Below are 22,342 nucleotides of genomic sequence, written 5' to 3'. Positions count from 1 at the left end.
CCTCAGTCAGGGCTCCATTCAGGGCGTGGTGGTCTTCTCTGCAGCTTTTGTTGTACAGTTTTGCTATAATAAGCAAAGGTCCTTCATGAAGATGTTTAAGTCATAAACTATAAGGTTTCAGTCTCCGACATCTGCTCAAATCTGGAGCCTGATAATCTCTTCTAGTTTCTTCTTGGAAGATAATTTTCGGCTTAATTATATTTGCTTCATACCAGCATTACATAGGAAGAAGGAGACAAAATGAAATAATGGCCAGGATTCAAGCAGCTGTTACACAGATTCAAAAACAACCATCAAGACCCACCATAAAATCTGTTGAAGCCAAAAGATTCTTAAAGAAGAAAAGGGAAGCAGAGGTAATTACCATCTCTGTTGGTTTAATGCTAATTACATTAACGCAAATCCCATAATTTCTGGGAACATTTATAGTTACAAATGTTGTACTTGCACCATCCAAAAGCTGCTGACTGGCAAACTGATATCAGTTCAACCAGTGAAAATTGGGCTGAATATTTGCATGATTATGATTTTGCAGTTGGTTTTTAATAAGAATCACTTTGATGTTAAGAGAAATTTCATACTGAATAGATACCATAGATAGGTAGCAATTTGGTTGCTGAAAGTAGATACAAGTCTACTAAAAAGAATAAATTAAATAAAAACATTAATGTTCCTTTCTGATTTGTGCATGATGACATTTTGCACCGTAATGTTTGAATTGTTCTGTAACACACTATGAAACTGTCTGCTTATTAAATGTTAGTAACAACTAAAATTGACAGTAATCTTAAATCAAATCAAGACATGCAGCAATTAAAAAAAAAAATCTGCATTATCTGGTACCAAAAAATTCTTGGATTGTAATTCAAGTTCATGGATTGTATTGTCCTTAGGGGTGCAACTATTACCAGTTTTTTGCAACGGGGCAACAGTAACAGATGCATTTAAATGTATAGTAACCTATAGGAGCATAGTTGCTTGAAAAACTATCAGGGATACATTCAAGCTACTAAATGTAAAGCAGATCATAGTTCAGAATATTTTGTTTCAAATCCCCACATGATGAGAATTATATACTCTGCTAGAGCCCTATGCAAAATCAGAATTATCCTGCAGAATGAACTGCTGCAAAATTCTAGGATTTTCTGGCTGGTGGAAGTAGGTGTAGCTAGGAAGAGGGAAGAGGGAAAGGAAGTGAAAAGTGTAAGAAATCATCTTGCCTTTATTCTTGGTTGGCTGATGCTTACAATATTTTCAGTGTAAGCATTTCTGTTGTACTAACCTGACATGAAAGTAATTCCCTAGTACTTGCTCTGTTGAACCTTCTTTACGTTGCTTTGTGAAGAGAAAGGAAACATAAAATTTTGTGTTACTTCTTCAGAATGTATACAGGGAGATAGAACAGTTTGAGAAGTCTCAAGTGGCAGGAAGTGCCTCTGCAGTACACGGCCAGGTGACTGACAGGTAACATTTGAATATTAAATTGTTAAGAATAGGCAGGATCCTACCTCAGGTGTCTGCTATGTACACAGCTACTTGAAAAAAGAGTAATATCTCATTTAGTTTAAACTGTGATTATCCTTGAATGAGTACTGCACTAGCTATGATTTCAGCTCCAACACAGTTGCAGTGTCTTTAACTTACCTTTAGTTGTAGTAGTGATGGCTCAAACTTCCTTCAATAGTTTTTGCCATGTATGCAGCAAGGCTCAAAATGCATCTTTTTTTCTGTTCATTTTAGTCATAGGGTCTGTAGGGTCAGCTAGCCTTGCAGCAAAATGGGAATGGTTGTGAATGTACGTACACAGTAATGTATTTCAAAGGGAAAAGAAGTAACTTTTCTCCTGAAACTTATCTGCATGTTGATTTATTTGTGAATAGTTGCAAGTAATTTTCATTCTGTCACCCTTAGTGATATGCATCCCTACTCAGAAGATGTGACACTCATACATACTGCTATGGATATTTCTGGGTGTAAAACCTGTGATTAATAGCTGCAAAACTACTCAGAGTGTATTGCTATATTCAGGAGTGACCCATCTTTCTTTGGCATTTTGTGAGCCATTCTGACTTCCTGTTTCTGCAGAATTTGGCTTCATATTGACAAAGAAACTAATGATTAGTTGGCTCAAGTCAGTGCTGGAACCTTTCTCTGGACCTAGTGGACACTGTGGGGCACAAGAGCATCAAGAAGTAGCCACAGTGCCCACAGAATGATGTTCTACATTTGTTAGACTTGCACATAAGTATACAGGCATCTCTATGAAAAGACGCTTAAGAACATTAATTCCTATCTTTCTTTTTTCAATCAGTGATATGCAAGAATTATTGCAAACACAGAAGTTTCAAGAAACAACTCTAGAAACTATACCAGAGATGAGAACTGAGCTGTTAAGTATTTATTCAGATGATGAATATATAAGGAAAATTCAAAAACATGTAGAGGAAGATACATTTGCTAGAGAACAACGAGCAAAGAGACGACAAAAAATGCTTGTGGATCAGTTAGCAGCACATGAAGCACAGGAGGTGGGAAATTGTATGCTGAAGTACATAGTCTATGTGCAATTAATTAGTAATCTAAAATGTGCTTATAAATATAAAATGAGTACTTCTGGAAGGCTGAATAAAATTTGAAGGGGATAAAGGGACTTACATACACTTATGTCTGAATACCTCTTTTGTGTCAACCCTTGAAAAATATGGAAGGTTGACTTTCTTCATCACCGCCCTTATGTCATACTTATAAACTTTAAAGGATGAAATTAAGGCAGCAGAACAAAGATTATTAAAAATCCGTTGTAGACCTGCCTTCTTTTCCCTGCCCCTCCCCTCAAAAGTTGAACATCCTATGGTATCAAAATGTATACTGGTTCTAAAGAAGACACATTTAAAACCAGAAAACACGGCAGTCCTTGTTTGAATACCTGTATTTACAAATGTGTCATATGAAGGTTTTGGTCTGGACTGATGAATTTTGAAATGGTTGTGCTGGGTGACATGAAGAATCAAAATTTAATTTTCAGGTCAGAGCTTTGGTGTCTGATGTGTTATTGAATAAAAGATATGTCTCTGAAGAATGTCTGCGTTGTGTCCAAAAATGAATGTTGCAGGTTATTCTGTTTTAATCCTGTCCCATAAAGCACAAGGATTTTAGGATTCCTCTTCATAGATTCTTCCTTTAAAGAGCAGCTTTTAGATTACTGATTTCACAGATCTTCTGTTTTTTAGAATGGTTCTATCAAAATACAACCTTACAACTTACTCGGGTTTTTTTGATTTTTGGTTATTTTTTATTTTAGTATTTCCCTGTGAGTCCTTAGTTTAGATCATATGTGTCGAACATTACATAGCTGATCCTATTTCCACTGCTAGTAATAATAATACTAACTATAGTAGTAATAATAATAATATTGCATAATAATAGCATTTCAGATGTGTAGCATCTGGAGATTTTTGGAAATATTAAGAAAAAGTTTAATTTGTTGGGGTAAACATCTAGAAGTTAGATGCTTCTCAGTGTCTATGTCAGACCTCTGTTTTTGAAAAACACCTGTAGTGGCTAAGACCAAAAGTCCATTTCTCATATATCCTGTCTCTGAGGTTTCATTCAAAGAGATTTTACATTATGTTCTTGTTGATATGCATAGGCCATGAAGAAGTTTTGCAACCCACTTACCTGAAATCACTGCAGACCCCGAACTTGCTCTTTAGGCACTCTCAGCTCTTGCAGCCCCAGCAGTGTGGACCAGTGGTTCCAAAAGCCACAGCTACCAGTCTGCAGAGCACTTGGTGGATACAGCAGCTGAGTTCCAGAGCAGCTCCAAATCAAGTAAAAACTAGCAGTAGTGTTCCTAGCTTCCCAGGAAGAAAAATCAGCTTTGATGTAGGAACAACTGAAATCACAGACTGCAGGGACTAGAAGGAAAGACAAATGAGCATTTGACTGAAACAGTAATGTGACCATATCAGAGAATCTATTTAGTGGTAATTTGGTTCTAAATTAGCAGAGGAAAACCTGTTTTGTTGGAACTTCATGGGATTTCAGAAATTAGATGTTAGTTGACTTAAGAGAAGTGGGAAGCAAACTGAGGTATTTTCTTTAAAAATGAATGAGTTTACAAATTAGTTCAAAATCGCTTTTTTCTTCCATTAGATATTGAACTGGAAAGGGTTTGCTGACTGAAATTGCAGCAGTTTATATGCATTTGGGTCTGGTTTCTTACCTATACTGCATAAACCTTGAACACAGCATGGGATCATTTAGAGTCAAAGGAATTTCATCCCTTTAGAGTGCTGTGTTTTGTATCCATACTTGCAAACGTTTATTAAAAGAATCTTGTTCAAACTCTCTTTTTTTGGTACACTACAAGTTGGAGCTTGGGAGAGACAATACTTTACAATTACATGACAGTACTGTAGGTGGAGCACAGCATGATGGAAGTCAGATTTTCATAGGCAGGTGTTGAAAGTATTTGACAGTTGTATGGCTTCTGAATCTTTATCTCCACCATTTCAACACATTATTGGTGATTTGTACTTGTTATTTTCAATGCTCTGTTCAGATTTTATCTCTCTGAGTTAAAAAGTTATCAGATGTAAGCTACTATCAGCAATAAATCAAGAAATTGAAAGTGGGAGGAGAAACTAATTGTTAGTAGCTTATTACTTGTCAATCAAGTAGATTTATGTATGCTAAGCTCTAAGTTTTGGTCATAAAATTTATGACCACACAACAGCACAGGATTTTTTCACTTGTATGTAAATCAAACAAGGAAACAGAAAAATAGAAGAACGTGATATAGTAACTATGTATGAACAACATGAAACATAAACACGTTAATGTTTGGCCACTGGATGCCACTGTTGTCTTAAGTAGGTAAACTAAAAAAAAGGTGTCTATTATGCTTTCTCAATAGTAATTTTTTGAAGTATTACTAAGATGTCCCATTTGTCATATTTATGATTTCTTCAAGCACTTCAAAGTTTACTGTGAAGATGTTTACATAAAATGTTAGGTCAAAACCTTTTACTACAAGTTTTATTTTGTGTCTTTGTAAGTTCAGAAGTTTCAAAACTTACCAGCCTTTGGCTTGAGTGCTTTGTGCATTCCTTTTTGTATGAAAGAATAGCTACTAATGCTTCACTCCCCCATCCAACCATCCAATGAGGATCCTTTTTGAAACTATGTGTTTGGAGTTTGGTGTTCTGAATCCTTCCTTATCTGGTGTGTAGGTTGAATTGCCTTCTCACTATTTCTTGTTCCTCAAAAATTTCCTTCTGGCTGTTTTTAGGCCTAGTGAGTATGCCAAAGTATTTGATCACTTAAAATACCGAAGTTCTCTATTCTTTTAAAAAGAGAAGATCTGTTTTGGCTGATGTGAAGTGACTCTTCCAATTTCCTTTTTGAAGAGCAAGTTCACCTAGAAAAGGTGTTTTAATTTCTCACTGGACCAACTGTTTGCACCACACAGTTGATGGTTTGACAAATCACCACTTTTAGGGTGGCTCATTCAGTTCTCTGTGAATAAGGATTTTAACATCCATTTTCTGCTGGTGAAGGGTTATTACTGCTGCAGTAATTCATGGCTGAGGGTAAGCAGCAACTAATGAAAAAAATGAAGGATTTTTACTTGCAATAAGAAGTAAATTGTGTAACTTCTGCTCTTCTTTGAAATCTTAATTGAAATACCAAGTATAAGGAAACAGTGTCTGGAACTGAGGCAGCAAAGGGTACCATACCTCTTGTTATTGTCCTGAGTTCATGAATGTAAGAGGAAATGGACAGATTAACTCTTCATTAGGCAGTACTATTGGAAAATTTTATCACCTGAGCTATATCAAATGACACTTAGAATGAAATTGTTGTGATTGCATTGTTTTCCATTTCAGTTGTATGTATGATGATAATTCTCTCCATAGAAAAATTATTTACAAACAGTATACTACGGATAAAGAACAAAACAAGACACATTTGAAATTAGATCCTCATTTAGTGAAAAGCTTTCTAGAGAGATAATATAGCATCCAGGTGAAGGACTCTATGATTAAGGCCCAAGATGAGTGCACATTTGTCACTAGGACTATCATGCAGTGTCATGAGATTCAGTGCTAGGAAAGGGGAGTTCAAAGCCCACATTTTGGCTAAAATAAGAAAAATGTTAAGACATTTTTGTATCAGCCTAATATTTTCAAGTCACCAGAATTTAATTGGAATGTACTTTTTTCCCAGCAATTGTGAAGGGAAATGAACTTAAAAAATATGGAAAGAGATTTATTTGTTTGTTTGTTTGTTTTAAATTGGCTTCACCCCAACAGCAGCATTAAATATCTAAATTATTTAGAAAGTTCTTGCTCTTAGTGTTGCAATTACAATAGTCATCCTGTGCAGTAGAATTCTATTACAGGTGTCCTGGTTGCATTGTGTAGGACAGATCTAGACCTCTTTATATTTATCATCATAATGTATATATCATATGCAATCAAGTTGGATTTTCCATTTATACGTGAAGTTACATAATGTGTTTTGCCCTCTCCGTCACAGACAGCTGATAGAAAATAGAAGTGATACTTCATATTGGTGTGTTTTGTTTTTCATTTTTTTAAATTACTACTAACTGACTTTACTTGTGCCTCTGTTTTTAGGAAAATGAATTTGAAATCTTCAAATCAAATCCCAATTTAAGTCCTTAAATTTGAATACATTTCATAGCAGTTTTGATGCATCTGAAGCAAATATTTCCTCTAGAATTCTGCTGTAGCATTCGTCTTTGGAATGAGGCTTGTAAGGCAAGCCGGTGTTTTTGCTTAGGACTCAAAAGGAGTTTTGGGCTGCGATAGTGAGGCAAAACTTTTAGTTAGATTAAGCATTAGTTAAGATACCAAGAACAGTCTGGAGAAGTGTAGCAGTGAGAAGATACTATTATGTTTCAAGAATACTTTGAAAAATAACAATTCACAGCCTTCCAAGTGTCTGTGCACACAGACCATGTCTCAAGCAATGATTCAGAATGATTTTCTTTTAGTACTGCATAGTGTATTATATTCACGTCCCAGTGAGAACACTGGAACTATTACCCAGAGGTCCTGTATTTTGCTCTGTTCTGAGTTCTTCCTCATAGTCCTAATCTGCTGAATAGGGAAGAATGGAGAAGATAATTACCCAATTCCCCCAAAAGAAGGACAAATTTCAAATCTGTAGAAAATAGACTGCTTGAGGGTCCTGTAGATTTTTTTTTGAGAATGGGGACTGGTGGATAACAGGGTTAAATTAATGATTTGAGGAAAGGGTATATCTTCAGACAAGAAGCTGTTATTTGAAATATGCTGCAGTTTCTTTACACACAGGAAATAACCACATTAAAATGGAGTTAGTCTGACCAGATATATTTTTACTGGGTATCTCAGTTAAGACATATTTTGAATTCTTACATAGTTTGTGAAAATTGTACTAATAAACAGATACGAACGTTGTTCTGAATTTATGTCCTGTATAAGCAGGTGAGTGCTGTCATATGACGGCAGTCCTATTTCTCATATTAGCACTGATGAGTTTTCTAGGGAATAGTTTATAAATTGTGCTTTGTGCCGTTATTTTTTTATCTTTTAGAAGGCTTACCGGGAGGAGCAGCTCATTTACAGACTAATGAAACAATCTCAGCATGAGCGGAGGATTGCTGCTCAACTCATGCATGTTCGGCATGAAAAAGAGGTGTTAAGGCAAAACAGAATTTTCAGGGAAAAGCAATATGAAGAAAGACGACAGAAGGAGTTCCAGGAAGCTCTTGACAGAGAAGCGGTAAAAGATTGTTTGATCTCTGAATTGCTGCAGGAGTGCTAGAATACCCTCATGTTACAAAATAGAATCTGTGTTGTCAACTGTTAGACTGCAGGACTTTCCTAGGGACAGGATGACTTTGTGATAAATATATTCTTTTATCTGAGTTCAAAGGTACAGCTATAAGCAATAAGCATGTAACTGTAACTGTAGGACTGAGTGCATTTTGTACTGTGTTAGAAGTTTAGGGGGATTTTGCAGGGGGAAAGAACAGCTAATCTACCTGATCTAGTGCAAGGTGTGCCTGTGATGGCAGGGGGCTTGAACTAGATGGCCTTTAAAGGTCCCTTCCCATCTCAAACCATTCTATTGTTCCATGGTCCTGTAATAAGGGATAAAGCTGAGCAACTTAAAGTCTGATTTTGATTTTTTCTTCCATACTGATTTTAACTTTGTAGGAAAACATCTCTGTGTGCTTAGTTTCAAAGGCACAGTCTTGCAGAGGCAGCAGGACAATAACCTAAGGTCTCGTTTTGAAATTCATGTTCATAATTGCATTTAGATATGATGTGTTAAGGTCTGTTTTTGACAAATGCTGGAGTAGTTTCACTCATGAGTGCTAATTCCTATTTTGAAGCTTTAAGTTGATTAAAAGGACTTATAATTCTGTGGAAAACTGCCAAGTGCTATGCTCATAGTAGGCCATAATGTAATATTAGAAATTTTATTTTTGTCCTGTCAAAAACAGTCAGCAGCTCCAAATCCTCCAATGCAGCTGGAGTCCTGTGTAATCAGCAGCTATAGCTATTGATTACATCACCTCTTTAAGTATGCTTTCAGCCACCACCACAGGAGGTGGTGATGGAGCACACCACCACAGGAACTACTGGTAATTTTCTACCATGACCAGAAATCTTTTAAAGATTGAACAACACCAATAATATGAAATTATTTGAAGATCAGAATCTAGTAATATAAATTACATGTTCTAAATGGGTTGTTACACTGAAAGCTGCAATTTCACTGCCCTCAAGGACTGAATATGTCTTAATCTGTTTGTCATAAAAGAAGTAATGGGTTTCTCCTTTATTTTATTCTGTTTTAGAAAGCAAATGAGTGGGAATTTATAGAGTGAATAAAAATTTTTAGACTTGTTTATGCGTTAGTCTGCCTTCTGGCTGTGCAACTCTGATGAGGATCGAGCTGTTTTTGTTTCTTGAGTTAAATGAACAAGTTAATTTTCATTTTCAGGACTGTGTACCTCTGCCCTTCCATTTTCATTGCTGTCTCAAATTTTCTCCTTAAAAACAATTCTAGGCTCTTGCAAAACAAGAAAATATTTATAATGAAGAACAAATAATCAGAGAAAGAGAACACCATAAGAAAATTGCTGCTGAAAGAGCTCAGGCACGCTATAAAAAGCATTATTCTATATGTTGGGAAATGATAGACCAAGTCATTGATTTGTCGGCAAAAGTAGGAGAATATCGTCAACTGACAAACAAGTGAGTATGTAGCTGCTAGGCAAAAATAACAGCTGTTAGGTAGCTGTTAGGCTGCATCATTCAGGCTGGTTTAAGCATTATAGCAAATTATGTAGTTTCTCAGATATTTTACATGGCAGCTGCAATTAGTTTGTATGCGAGAATGGTGACATTACTTTCATGTGAGGATTCACTGGTGTGTAGTACAGGGTGAACAAATGCTACAGCCTTAGCGTAATTTCTTGAAAACGCAACTAACTTGAATTCTTAGGAGACCAAAATCCACTAGTGCTACGGCTTGTAAAACTGCTGATTTCCTTTCTTGTTACCAAATTCCTTAGTTAGAATTTAAAAACTGAATGGTGCTCATCTCATTCTAGACCGTTCCACTAACACTTTGTCAGAGTAATACAAACAGGATGAATTTCTCAGGATAGATAAACCTGCCTGGACTGTCCAAAGCTTAGCAGCTGAGCCCAAATTCTTCTGAGTTCTACATGCTGTGATTCCATCTTCTGACATGCCCTAATTGCACAGGATTTCTGAGATGGTCCTATAAAGGCAGTAATCTCCAAGTGCCTCTACAGTAGATAGAAGTGTTTAAAAAACCATGGAATGGGGCTTTATTGCTGTGGTTCTTTCATTAGTATTCAGTGATTTGACTATGGGGTTAGACTTACAGTGTTAGAAAGTATGCCAAAATCTTACTGCTTTTTAGTGTAATTGTATGTTAAAATAATAAAATTGTAACCATGTGAAATACACATGGTTATATTTCATGGAAATTATATCATTTCGGCTTATTTAGTATGTGATAAAATGGTCAGCCTAGGCACAGTTTAGTGAAATTACTAGCTAAAGAAAAGGTTTAATTCATATAATTCTGAATTAATTTTGACTTTGAGGAAAAATATTCTATAGATTTTTGGCAAGAGGAGGCCTTACACCAGAAAAGGAAAGAATATTTTGGGGCAGGGAAAAGTAGCTGTAGCGAAACTGTTACACACAGTTTTGGCACAGCTCTGCCAGCCAAATATTGTGTGATGACACATTTGTGAAAACACTGAAGCCTACAAGTGCCTACCGCTGTCATAAAAGTAAACAAGCACTTATAATGGCTGTAATAATTACAGGATGCATTATAAACTATAACTAGTTTAGCATATGCTTGTTTCATGATTGGGATTCTTGTAAATTTGAATACACTAGTGTCAAATATCCAACACTCTAATTTTTGGTTGAAACCTCTTTTTTTTTTTTTCCTTTTTTCTGCAGCCGTGTTCCGTTAAAACTGATGCTGGATTGGAAGGAACTTTTTTTAAATGGAAAACCAATATATGAACAAGCCTCAATTCAGCCTTTGCCAGATGAACCTAGCCCAGAACAACTTGTAGAGCTGGATAAAATGAGTCTGTTAGATGAAAAAGATTATGGTGAATACAAGGTACACCAAACTGATAAGGCATAATGGAAGATAATACACCTTGCTTTTTCATAATCATAAACTTTATGTTGTGATCTTGCACTTTGTTCTATTACTGGTTTCTAATGTCAAATTTAGACACACATTTTCTTTTCATTGCTTGTTTATATGAAAACTATATTTGATGTTAGTAGCAATTATAATTCCATTCTTATATATAACCTTAATTATATTTCTTGAGTTGTAGGACCAGCATGTTAATTACAATGCAATGAATTTTCAGCTAACTGAAATTTGAAGGTACAATTAATAATACCAGATTTGAAAATGCAACAAAAAGTAACCAGTAAAAGCAGTAAAATTAAATAGTGTATATGTTACAAAACCTGAATTCTTGATTTCAGCAACTTGGAGTCAAAGTTCTCTAACAAGATTTATTGGTTTGAATGATCCATTTGTTTTAAGATAGTAATGTTTTTTCAAATTATTAATAATGGCTGACATTTTTCTTAATCTTCTGTTAGAATACAAGTAAATATTTTTCAGGGTACATTAAAACTTTACTTCAACTTTTCAATACTTTGATGTAATTTCAAAATTGAAAGATTAAGGATTGACGTTTCCCTGTTAATATGTATTGTTCAATTTTTTCAAAATTATATTAATGATTATATTAGTTAAATCCCATTACATATTTAGACTTCTCAAATAACCTGGTGAGTAGAATGTGGCAAAATCATGGCAAATACCCAGTCTTTGTCTTGTTGGGAATTTATAACTACAATATATATTCGCTTTTTATACGCAGCCTGAGCCAATTGGTACCTTTTCTTTTGCCATGAGTCTAGATGTTCATTATAAGTTTCTGTGATGAATGCCTGACAGCTCAATTTACTGTGGCTTCAATTTTAACACATACTTTTCTGATTTATCTCTTTATAAGGTTCTGATTCACAGCATACCAACTCATGTATGAATTTTGTGATTATTTTCTTAGGTGAAAAAAGGGCTATACACAAAGTCAACAGGGAGGACATAAAAGACAGACAGGCAGGAAACAGTGGAGAGCACTAATGAAAAATTAAGTTTTTCAGTCATATTTTTGTTTATATTATGAAGCCTCAGTAGTCTTCTCTAACTGTAACATCACTGAAGGTCACAAAAATTTATTGACACATTTAAAACCTCTTTTTTCCTTCCAGGCTATTTCAAATTATTTAATAGTTGATTTATTCCCAGATGCTGTTAGTCTTATGCCTTTCTGAATTATTCATCAAAAGCTGGCATCATATGACATGTAAAATTGTTGGCACCAGTTCATACTTACGTCTTCTAAAAACCTAAGTGAACATCTAATTCTTTCAAAGTATTACTTCTAGATTAAAGTTTACTGACAGGCCATTCTGACAACATTTATGCTGATATTCTTAGTGCTTTTGAAAAAAGCTCAGGACAGGCAATTTGGCATCTCTCAAGAATACCGTGCTTACATTAGTAATACCAGCTACAAGTGTCAAATATATTTGATAAAATACAAGAAAATTCCATGTGATCAGTCCATTGCACATTACTTATTACATTTTATTTTTAGAATATTTTTTGAAACTGCCATGTTATAAGATGTGCCTAATCACTTAATAAGTTCATGGAATAATCCAAAACCAAGCATAGCATTATTAATTTCCAGCTTCATCCAAAAATGTTGACCAGGAGTTATATAACTCCCACCTGGATGCCAGAAAATTTGTTTCTAACAGGTAAACTATTTTACCTCATGACAGATACAGTCTAGCAATCTTCTGGTTAAAAGAGGAAGATAGTTGAAGGATGGGGGAACCCATTCCACTTGGAATTAATTTTTCCTAGGGGTCTAATAGAATTTAAAACAACTGATCCATCCCTACCTGTATGTTTAAAGAAAAATTATTCAGATAGTGCAAAGATTGGGGCTTTTTAAGGATGTCTGTTCAATTGCACATAAAGTATGTTTTCTGAGATATGTTAGAGAGGGGATGTTGCGCAACTCAAAAATATTTTATTTGTTTTTACCGATTAAAAATAAGTGACTTTAAATTTATTTTAGGCTGATAATTAAATTGTGTTTTTCTATCTAATATGCATGTGTTCAAAATCAATATTGATCAAATTCTACTAGTAGAATGTATGCTATTGCAATACATGATTCAGGTAGTAAATTCAGGGAGAGGTTGCATATGCTGCCTAGAACGAGTTCAAAACCTTGTCTTTCAATAGAACTTTAGAATTGTCCACTTCTGTTGATGGTGATGAAATATTCAATATAGAGAATGACACAATTGTTTGGGTTTAAAGGTTTGTGAAGGTCATTTGCATTAAGCAGGGCCAGCTTCTGAGTCAGGTCAGGTTGCTTGGCACCTTGTCTGGTCAACTTTCAAGTGTTCCAAGGATAGAGATTCCAGAGACTCTGTGCAATCAGTTCCCATGCTTTACCAGTCTCATTGTGAACTTTTTTTTTCTTCCTTTTTGTCCTGCTTGGAATGTTCCTTGTTGAAACATTTGACTTCGCCGTCAACACTGTTGTGCACCCAAAATGAAGTGACAAGCTAGAATCTAATTGGAAATAGTATTAGTCTACACATCTTTCAAACAGCTGTATAATATCCTTCAACCAAATAAATATTAGTGCAGGACTAGTATTTTTCTGTGTACTAAAATGTCTTTTAGCTTCTCACAGCATAAACTTCCGGACATCAGGACTTTCCTAGTGCTATAAGATGCAAAACTGGGAGAGCGAAAGTACAATTCTGTGTTCCGTTCTTTTGACTACATCCTTTCATTCTTATCTTTCTTCCAGTGTGATTTTCAGTAAAATCATCTTTACTAGTAAAACCTAGTAAATTGTACAACTGATAAATTTCTATTGATCTCAGGGTACATGAACTGGAAGTTTCTACTCAGTATCTCCTTCCCTTAAAGATATTTGGATTGGTTTGAGTTGTTGGCTTTGGTTTGATTTTTTTTTTCTCTCTATTGAATGTGTGTTAGGCAAATACATGTATTTGAAATCTTTGCTCATTAAATTTTCGGAGATTTAAGTGTGGTACTGGGCAATAATGTTGCCCAGTTTTAGAACACAGAATATTAGGATAGTGGATTTCTAATACAAAAATCTGCTACTGATCAATTCTATAGTATTGGTGAAATTATTTTTCATGTTTATGGAATTAGAAAAGGGGTTATAGGAATCTGTATTAAATTTGCACAGCAAAGTTCTGGTGGCAGGGGGCTGCTGGAAGCTTCCCCCCCATGTCCAACTAGCCAATGCCAGCTGGCTCCAAGATGGTCCCATCACTGGCCCAGGCTGCGCCAACCAGTGATGGCAGTGACACCTCCGTGATAACGTATTTAAGAAGAAAAAAGGTTTTTACGCAGACCTCAGAGAAGAGAGGAGTGAGACAATGTGAGAGGAACAACTCTGCATATACCAAGGTCAGTGGTGAGATGAGGAGGTGCTCCATGCACTGTTGCTGAGGTTCCCCTGCAGCCCATGGAAGCTCATGGTGATGCAGAAATCCATCTGCAGCCTATGGAGGACCTCACACCGGAGCAGATGGGTGCCCAAAAGAAGGCTATAATCCTGTGGGAGCAGGCTCCTGGCAGAACCTGTGGCCCCTCGAGAGAGCAGGTTTACTGGCTGGACTTGTGACCCCACAAGGTGTTCCGGTTTGGCCAAATTTAGAAATATATCCTCTGAGAGAAGGCACAACCACCTCTCCCCCACCAGGTTCAGGAAAAAAAAAATTTTCCTCGAAGGAAAGTGAAGAAGATAAAACTATTTATTTAACAAACACACGGGAAAAGGAAAATAATGCTAAATAATAAAATCTTTCGCTGTGGAGGAAAAACCTGGGAAAGTGTTAGAGTCCTCCCTTTGGTCTCCTTGGAGCTGGGGCTTGGCCCAGGGCCAGGCCCTCTGTGCCTGGTGGAAAGTCCTCCCAATGTGCTCTGATGTTACAGCAATCAAGCAGTCCAGTAGAAAAGAGAGAAAATCCGAAATTCCAGGGAAGGAAAAATTCAACTCTCAGTCTCTCTCCGGAGAACAAAGCAGCTGAACCACTGGCCAAAAAAAACTGTCCTAGGAGCAGCAAGCCAGGTGCTTCCTCCCTCCCCTGCCACAGCTGGGAAACCAATTGCTGTCTGTGTGTGACCTTGAATAAGCTGCAAACTGCTTTGAATAAGTTTTGCTCAGTTTTTTCCTTCCCCCTCTCAGGCTCAGTTTAGAGGCATAGAAAGGCACAGGAATTAATTTCTGGACATAGGCAGCGATATGGGATACACATCATAAAGTCACCCCAAGACACAAGGGAACCACACTGGAGCAGTCTGTTCATGGGGGACTGTACCCCATGGAAGGGACCCAGCTGGAACAGCTGATGAACTGTAGCCCATGAGAAGGACTCAGGTTGGATATATTGGTAGAGGACTGGCTCCTGTGGGAAAGACTGCATGCTGGGGCAGGGGAAGGTTCCTCTCTCTGAGGAGGAAGCACCAGCAGCAGAAGCATCATGAGGAAATGGTCATAACCCCCATTCCCTGCTCTCCTGCTCTGCTGGGCAGGAGGAGCTACAGAATTTGGAATAAAGTTTAGCCTGGGAAGGAGGGAGGGGTGGGGGGAAGGTGTTCGTAGGATTTGTTTTAGTTCTCCTTATCCTGCTCTGATTTTGATTCATAATAAATTCAACTGATATCCCCAAGTCGAGTCTGTTTTGGCCATTATGATAACTGGTGAGTGATCCCTCCCTGTTCTTATCTCAGATCGTGAACCTTTTGTTATATTTTCTCTATGACATCCATCCAGAGGTAAACTACCACAGAATCTATGAAAATGTTTGTATAAATAATTGTCTCTCAACTAGTTATTAGTGAATATCTATAAATGTTTAATGATTATGACATAATTAAAGGTTTTAACTAGGTTCTATTCTAAAAACTGTGTTATTACTTAATACTATTCAAATTTCGTTATTTTATGTATTGTGTTTAAGTGCATATATTTAGAAAGATGGAAGACAAGACATATTGAGATTTGCTAATTTGTCATTTATACAGAGTATGACAGGGGAATGGAGCCCAACTGAAGAGAACAGTGAAAACAAACCTCCTCTTAATAATAACATATTGGGTCATGTGCTTCGTAGACTGATGGAGAAGTTTTATCCTCCAAAACCCAAATCTTCACCTGAATTTCCTTCATTTCCCATCAAGGGATGTATTTTGGGAAAAATGTTTAGTGGAAAAACTACCTGTGCAAAGTTTCTTGGAAAAGGTAGAGGTTGTTTGTTTCTTTGCCTAAAATTCTTTAAAATTTTTATTTGTTTTAAAATCCCACTCTTACAATGAAAATTGCTTGGGCAAATCCTTGCATGACTAATTCTTGAACCTCAGATGCCTCTGTATTTTGCTGTGGTTGGTTGCATGTCATTCCTTTGTTATATTCCAAAATAAGATTAGAAACACTGGAACTTGAAAGTAATATTAATATTGTATTGTAATGTTAATACGTCTTCATTGAGAATTTGAAAATGCTTTTGGTAAACTTCTTTGGAGATAGTTTGTTTTAGAGGAGACTAGCAAGACAGCTATGTGATTGTTGATACATATTATGAAGTAGTTATGGAGAAGACATAGTGGAAACAATGTACATTAGAAGCCCCAATGAAATAATTAATTTAACTGCTTGTAATAGTTGCTCTGTATGTATGCTCAACTCAAATTGTAGCTATCTAATATTTTTGTGTATTAGTTTGCAATATTCAGGTACTATCTGTTGGTACTCTGGTTCAGGAGGCCATTGAAGCTTTTCTTCAAAATGAAATGGAAACTGAACACCACGTGATTTCAGAGGAACCAGAGAGTTCTGGAGAGCAGAGTGAGGTAAGTATATTTCCAAATTTTGATCTTGGCTCTAACAGGTAGATGGGAATGAAACATGTAAGAAAGAAAACATGTTTCAATTTTTTTACTCAATTTCAAACTTAATTCTAAGTTTTGACAGGTAAGACTGCAAGAGTCATCTTGAATTGACAGCTCGTTTTTTTCTGTAATATGTAGTTTTCATTCTAATCCACTTCCTGTCATAATTGATACAAGGTCCAGGAGAACTTACCAAATTCACCACCAAATCTTCTAGAGGAACTCCAAACAGAAACCACCACAGGTAAATCTTTCTTGCCGCAGATTTTCCTGTGTGTGTCAGGGCCTTGGGATACCTCAGTCTTTTGCATGTCCCAGCAGACATTTTCCCCAGCCTTCCTTTTGCTGTGGAGATACCTGTATAAGCCCTTCTTGTTGCCCTAGACATAAGACAAGGCCTTTTCCCCATGAGGACAGTCAAGTACTGAAACAAATTTCCTGTAGAGGTAGTGTTGTCTCCATCTTTGTAGGTTATTCAGGTCACACAGGGTAAACAGCTGAGAAACCTGGTCTGACCTTAAAACTGATGCCACTTTGAGCAGAAGGTTGTATCTTTACCTTGTAACTTTAACTAGATAACATCCAGAAATTGCTTCTAATCTGAATTACTTAATGGTCCTATGATCCTAACAATTTTATGTACCTTCTGTATTGATTTGTTCAAAGAACATCAAGATGTGTACTTTTATTCTTTATCTATAGTAATAAATTTTATAGTAATAGAATCATTAAACTGTATTTTAGAATCTATTTTAGACAGTTGTCCTGTTGAGAAGGATCCATCTCAGGAAGAATTTGAATTGGATGACAGTCAGGATGACCTACCCAAGGTTAGTAGTCCAGTTTTAGTTTCTACTTTATAAAAAGACGTTAGTTAAAATGGTTAAGTTAATTAAATGGTGCCGGTTTTTCATCATTCTGAATTACTGACCTCAATGCAAGTATTTTCTGTATGAAATATGAAAAGAGCTTATTCTGAAAATTTATTCCTCTGTATGTTGTTTAGAGTTGTACATTTTGTTAAAATTCTATATTTTCTTGTGAAATACCACATTTACATAAGATGTGGTATTTTCAATGACATTTCTGCGTTAGCAAAAATGTATTCCTGCTTGCTGCTGCCAAGCAGATAATTCATCCCATGACAAGGTTCCATTTTTTTATGTTAAAAATGTTTAATTCTACAGTGATTTCTTTGGCTTACTTCCAAAGCTAAGATATAAAAGAATCCCTGTAAAAGTAATGAATTTATATGCTGCTGTATGAAATCATCAGTGGTAGTGGAAATCAGAATAAGCTTAGAACCAGAACACTTAATTTTAATTTCTGGCCTTCATATCCTTCATTTCGTTATCTTGTTTCTTTCATCATTTTTAAGAGTGTAATCATGGAAATCATCTGGAGATTTCAATTGAACTAGGAATTTTTAGTATTAAAACTATTCTCCTTAATAGACCCCCCAAATATTGAATATTAATAAATAAAAGCCACCACCCCCAAAATAAATAAATAAATAGTACTTAATATAAAATGTGGAGTAATTTCAACAATGGCTGTTACAAACATTCTGAGCATATATTGCACTCTTCCACAGCTATCTGTACGTGCCCAGCTTGGTGCTGCATCCCAGAAATGGTTGAAGAAAGGAAAAAGTGTTCCTGATGAATTACTAGTTGACATCCTTTTGGAAGCCATTACGTATGAAATTGTGTAGATACTTGGTTTTATCTACTCTTGTTTGACAGAAAAGTGTCTCAACTACCCTGATGTGCAGTTAGCACTTAAGTTCCTACATGAATATCATTTAAGTTGTATTACTCCCATTAGTATACTGTAAGTTATAAGATAGATTGACCTATTTATTACTTTAGCACAAAAGTTATTTGAGAAAACTGAAATTATAGCTCTGAGCAGTCTCTATAGAGTGGTTTTGAAAACTTTATTTATCAGCAAAAATTGGGTTTTTTTCTGATTTTTTTTCACTTTGATTAGACTTGATGTTATTTTTTCTGATTTAAAATCCGTTACTTCACAGTTTAATAATGTCTGTCATATTCTTTATTCATTTGGAAATTTAATATACTGAAATAAGAATGAATGATGGCTAGAGCAAACTGTTCTTTAGGTTTTATTATTAGGCTATCAATTCACTGTGTAATTTTGGTTCTTCATTTCCTTTTAGCCAAATACCACCAGAGAAGGGGTGGATTGTGGAAGGGTTTCCAATGACAATTAATCAGGCAAAGCTATTTGAAAAATCCTATACAGGGATTGATGTAGAAGAAAAAGATCCAATTTCTGAAAAGGTGTCCCTTGCTATAGATCCCAGAGTCCCTAACAAGCCTGCTCCTACCTCACCTGCATTTGATGTTTCTATATTATTGGATCTTTCAGACAGTGTGGTACTGAAACGCGCAGCTAATGTGAAATGTAAGTTTACAACTACTATTAACAAAGTAAAATGACAAGCAGGTATCTGTAAGTTGTACTTATTAATGCAAAATAACGTTACTGGGCAACATCTGTATATCTCACAGTATCACTTTTGTTAATTGTGCCTTGATTACTTCCAAGTTATTTCAGATACTTCTGTTTGTTTCAGTCTAAGGCACATCAGCAGTGTGCAAGTGCATGTGTATATGCTTTTTAGTATTTGTACTGAATTCTCACTACAGCTGAGATGGCACAGTGGGTGGTGTTAGATATTACACAAAACAGCAGCTGGAAAAAGCACAAGTTGTAACAGATACAGAATATGCTGTATTGCAAATGAGTGTCTGTAAATAGTATTTTTCTTCAGGATACACACTTAGAAAAAAGGAAATCATGAGCAGAGGTGTTGCAGTGGGGGGAAATATATATGGACACAGAGGGATGTGCCAATATTAATTCCCTGAGAGTGCCAGCATAAATTTGTACTGCCTTTGTCTTGTCTTCAGTTAGTGAATGATCAGGCATCAAAGTCAGTTCTGACCAGCCAAGGCAAAGGCATCAAAGGCTTTTTGACAGCTGCTTCACCTCCAGACCACACATTTTAAGACCTTGGTGAAACAGAAGTTTTTTTAATGAGTATGTCGTGTATTATCCAGATTATGAGGAGATTCTTCTTCGTTGTTTTCACTGCAGTGCATAGATGGCAAATAGCTTGAATTAAAGCACCATTTTCATTTAGCTTTTAAGTACAGGGAGGCGTAAGGATGGGACAAAATCTTTAGAGCTTTTGCTAAAAGTCTGGTGAGGATAAATATATAGACAATTGAAACTCTTGCTAATTTTAAGACCTTGTGCTGCCAAAACACTTGGAACATGTGGTGACATTTAATATAATCTCAGAAATACAAATGGAATTTATTTCATAAGATGCAAGTGTGATGATAGAGTCAAAAAAACAATTAAAAATCAGAATTCTTTTAAAATGGCATATTTCTAATGAATTAAAGGCTTTTTAAAATTTAGAGAAGACTCAGAGGAGACAATACCTTGTCTTTTCATGAACTGAAATGTCTGCTTGTTGTGAAAAGTAGATACTTTGTATGAAATTGGTAAAATATCTTCTAACTGGTAGAGTAGGTAGGCCTGAAATAGTCTGCCCACAGGAATACTTCATCTCTTCAAATGGAGGCTTCTATACCTGAAAAGCATTCATCAGGAAATGTTAGTGCTATAATTGGCTATGCACTTAAACAGAGGAAGAGGCAAGTCAGTGTCTTAGGTACTTTGCAGCTTAATTCTATATTTCTGTGATGTTCTCTGACTTTTCCTTTCTTTTAGGCAGTTTGGTACCCAGCATTTAAGTGAAGAAATTTAAGATCAAGGAACACTGAATTTGTTCTTATGATTATCTTAGTTTGGGTGAATAACTGTCTGATCCTTGCTCAGTATATGCTTATATATGCGTTTTTCCACACAGTAGATAAAAGAAAGGCATCTCGGGCTGAACAGAGCAGCGATCAAAACTCAGAAGCTGAAATCTTAGAAGAGAAGATTGACTTAGCCAGGGAGCAGGTGCTGCACAGGTATGTTATATGAAGTACAAAAAAGTTGCTTCAGCCAGGCGTTTAGACATTTAACTGATCTGAATCTCATATGTGGTCCAGGCCAATACTGATACGCTTAATGTTAAGAATTTACTTAGACCTTTCTATAATGTGGGGCCTAAAGGGTATTTTCATTTTCTGCACAATATAAATCATCCTTGAAAATAAGAATTCATATGTTTTGGTTTTCCAAGATATTGTTCCAAGGAGAATTTAGTTTTCAGGTATATATTACATTAACTATATGTATATATTCTGTGTATACATATGTGTATCTCTATGTGTACACATATATCTGAGGTGTGTCACATATGATGTGACTGCCCTTGAGTGAAATACAGTTGATTTGAGTTAGAGATTTTATAAAATGGTATTTCCCACCTCTACATTTACAAAAAACCCTTAGTTTTCTAATTTTAATTGAACCACTAGATGTTTAACTTTATACAAAGAGCAAAATCAAGAACAACAATTCTTGTTTCTGAATATTCAATACTATTAACTGTTTCAGACTATTACATTACCTATTATTATTGGTTTAATTCTGATATTAGAAATTAAATATAGGTTGTGACATGAAAGAGTAAGAAATACATGATTAGTTAACAATAGAATTTTGAATTTTTTCCTATATTTAAAATGAGGGGTTTGATATGGATGGAGTTGTTTAAGTATTAAATTAGATGGTCTGCTTTTTCTTTCATTTATTAATTTTAGAAAATGTCTGATTTTCCATTAGTTAGATTTTAATTTTATACATTGATATGATTTTTGTAGAATTGCAGGCTTTCTAAAGACATGGCCAAAATTAGAGAAATGGTTTTCAGTCCATCAAAACACTCTAGTGAAAGTAAATGCAGAGACAGAAGAAAGTCTCGTGTGTGAAAGAGTGAAGGAAATTATAATAGAAGAAATTGTGAAAAAGCAGAGGACAAGTAAGTTTTCGTATTCTTACTTGCTGGAAGTCAGTAATAAAAGACTTTGTTTTTTATATTTAACATTAGTAATTACTATATAAAACTACATGGCAACCTACATTTTTGCTGCCCCTGAAAAAATCTGAGGATGCGCTAGTTGGTGATAACTGCACCAGAGCCCTGAACTTTTCTGTTGTGTTTTTACCTTTTCAGAGTGTATGGGCTAATTTCACATAAAAACTAAAGCATTAGATTCAGTCATTTCTTCCTGGTTTAAAAATTACAGCTAGCATCTTCATCATATGGGATAGCATAATTGTACAAGAAAGTCTAACTCGCCGTTATCAACATAGAGGGCTTTATCAGTAACAGCATAAAAATTTGGATAAGTAGAAGTGGTTTTGACATTTAATTTTGGTACATGTTTATTTGATTTTTCCTTCTTATCACCCAGAAGGAAAGAATCGTTTAAAATAATAAAAAAAAAGAAAAAAGGTGAAGCATCCAGGGGGAAAAATGCATCAAGTAAACCAGCAATAGTGACCTCTAAATAGTCAGTTTTTTTCATAATTATTATGAGAAAATCTTCACGTGTCTTCTACCACCAAAAGAAAGAAAACCCCAAACTCGAAAAGCACTCTTAACAGTAAAAGTTTATCCCACTACTTCTGTGCAAGGTTTCTAGTTCGTGAAAAATTCTTGGAAATACCACACCCGAGAGAAAATTGGATGGAGGGGTTTTTTTATGTGCTT

The 22,342-nt window shown here is 35.6% G+C and overlaps 1 protein-coding gene across 9 annotated transcripts in view; it reads left to right on the top strand.

The window, feature by feature from the left end:
- SPEF2 (sperm flagellar 2) overlaps positions 1-22,342 on the top strand; it is an 82,618-nt gene that overhangs the window by 15,246 nt on the left and 45,030 nt on the right. For 6 of the 9 annotated variants that reach the window (XM_042028500.1, XM_042028499.1, XM_042028504.1 and 3 more), the window contains exons 4-17: positions 216-356; positions 1,382-1,464; positions 2,312-2,528; positions 7,609-7,797; positions 9,094-9,281; positions 10,536-10,704; positions 15,772-15,988; positions 16,466-16,596; positions 16,813-16,879; positions 17,380-17,465; positions 18,230-18,333; positions 18,818-19,065; positions 20,546-20,651; positions 21,450-21,607. In XM_042028500.1, coding sequence (XP_041884434.1) covers positions 216-356; positions 1,382-1,464; positions 2,312-2,528; positions 7,609-7,797; positions 9,094-9,281; positions 10,536-10,704; positions 15,772-15,988; positions 16,466-16,596; positions 16,813-16,879; positions 17,380-17,465; positions 18,230-18,333; positions 18,818-19,065; positions 20,546-20,651; positions 21,450-21,607 — 2,104 coding nt within the window. Of the gene's footprint in view, positions 1-215; positions 357-1,381; positions 1,465-2,311; positions 2,529-7,608; positions 7,798-9,093; positions 9,282-10,535; positions 10,705-15,771; positions 15,989-16,465; positions 16,597-16,773; positions 16,880-17,379; positions 17,466-18,229; positions 18,334-18,817; positions 19,066-20,545; positions 20,652-21,449; positions 21,608-22,342 lie in introns of those variants that run through there. The other 3 variants (XM_042028503.1, XM_042028507.1, XM_042028508.1) reach the window with 3 other exon arrangements.

Source organism: Corvus kubaryi, unplaced genomic scaffold, assembly GCF_017639235.1.
Source record: "Corvus kubaryi isolate FWS band 111438036 unplaced genomic scaffold, C.kubaryi_AGA036_p1.0 37308, whole genome shotgun sequence".
In the NCBI taxonomy this organism is placed as follows: domain Eukaryota; kingdom Metazoa; phylum Chordata; class Aves; order Passeriformes; family Corvidae; genus Corvus; species Corvus kubaryi.
Note: the sequence above shows the minus strand (reverse complement) of the source record. Positions and strands in the feature narration are given on the sequence as shown.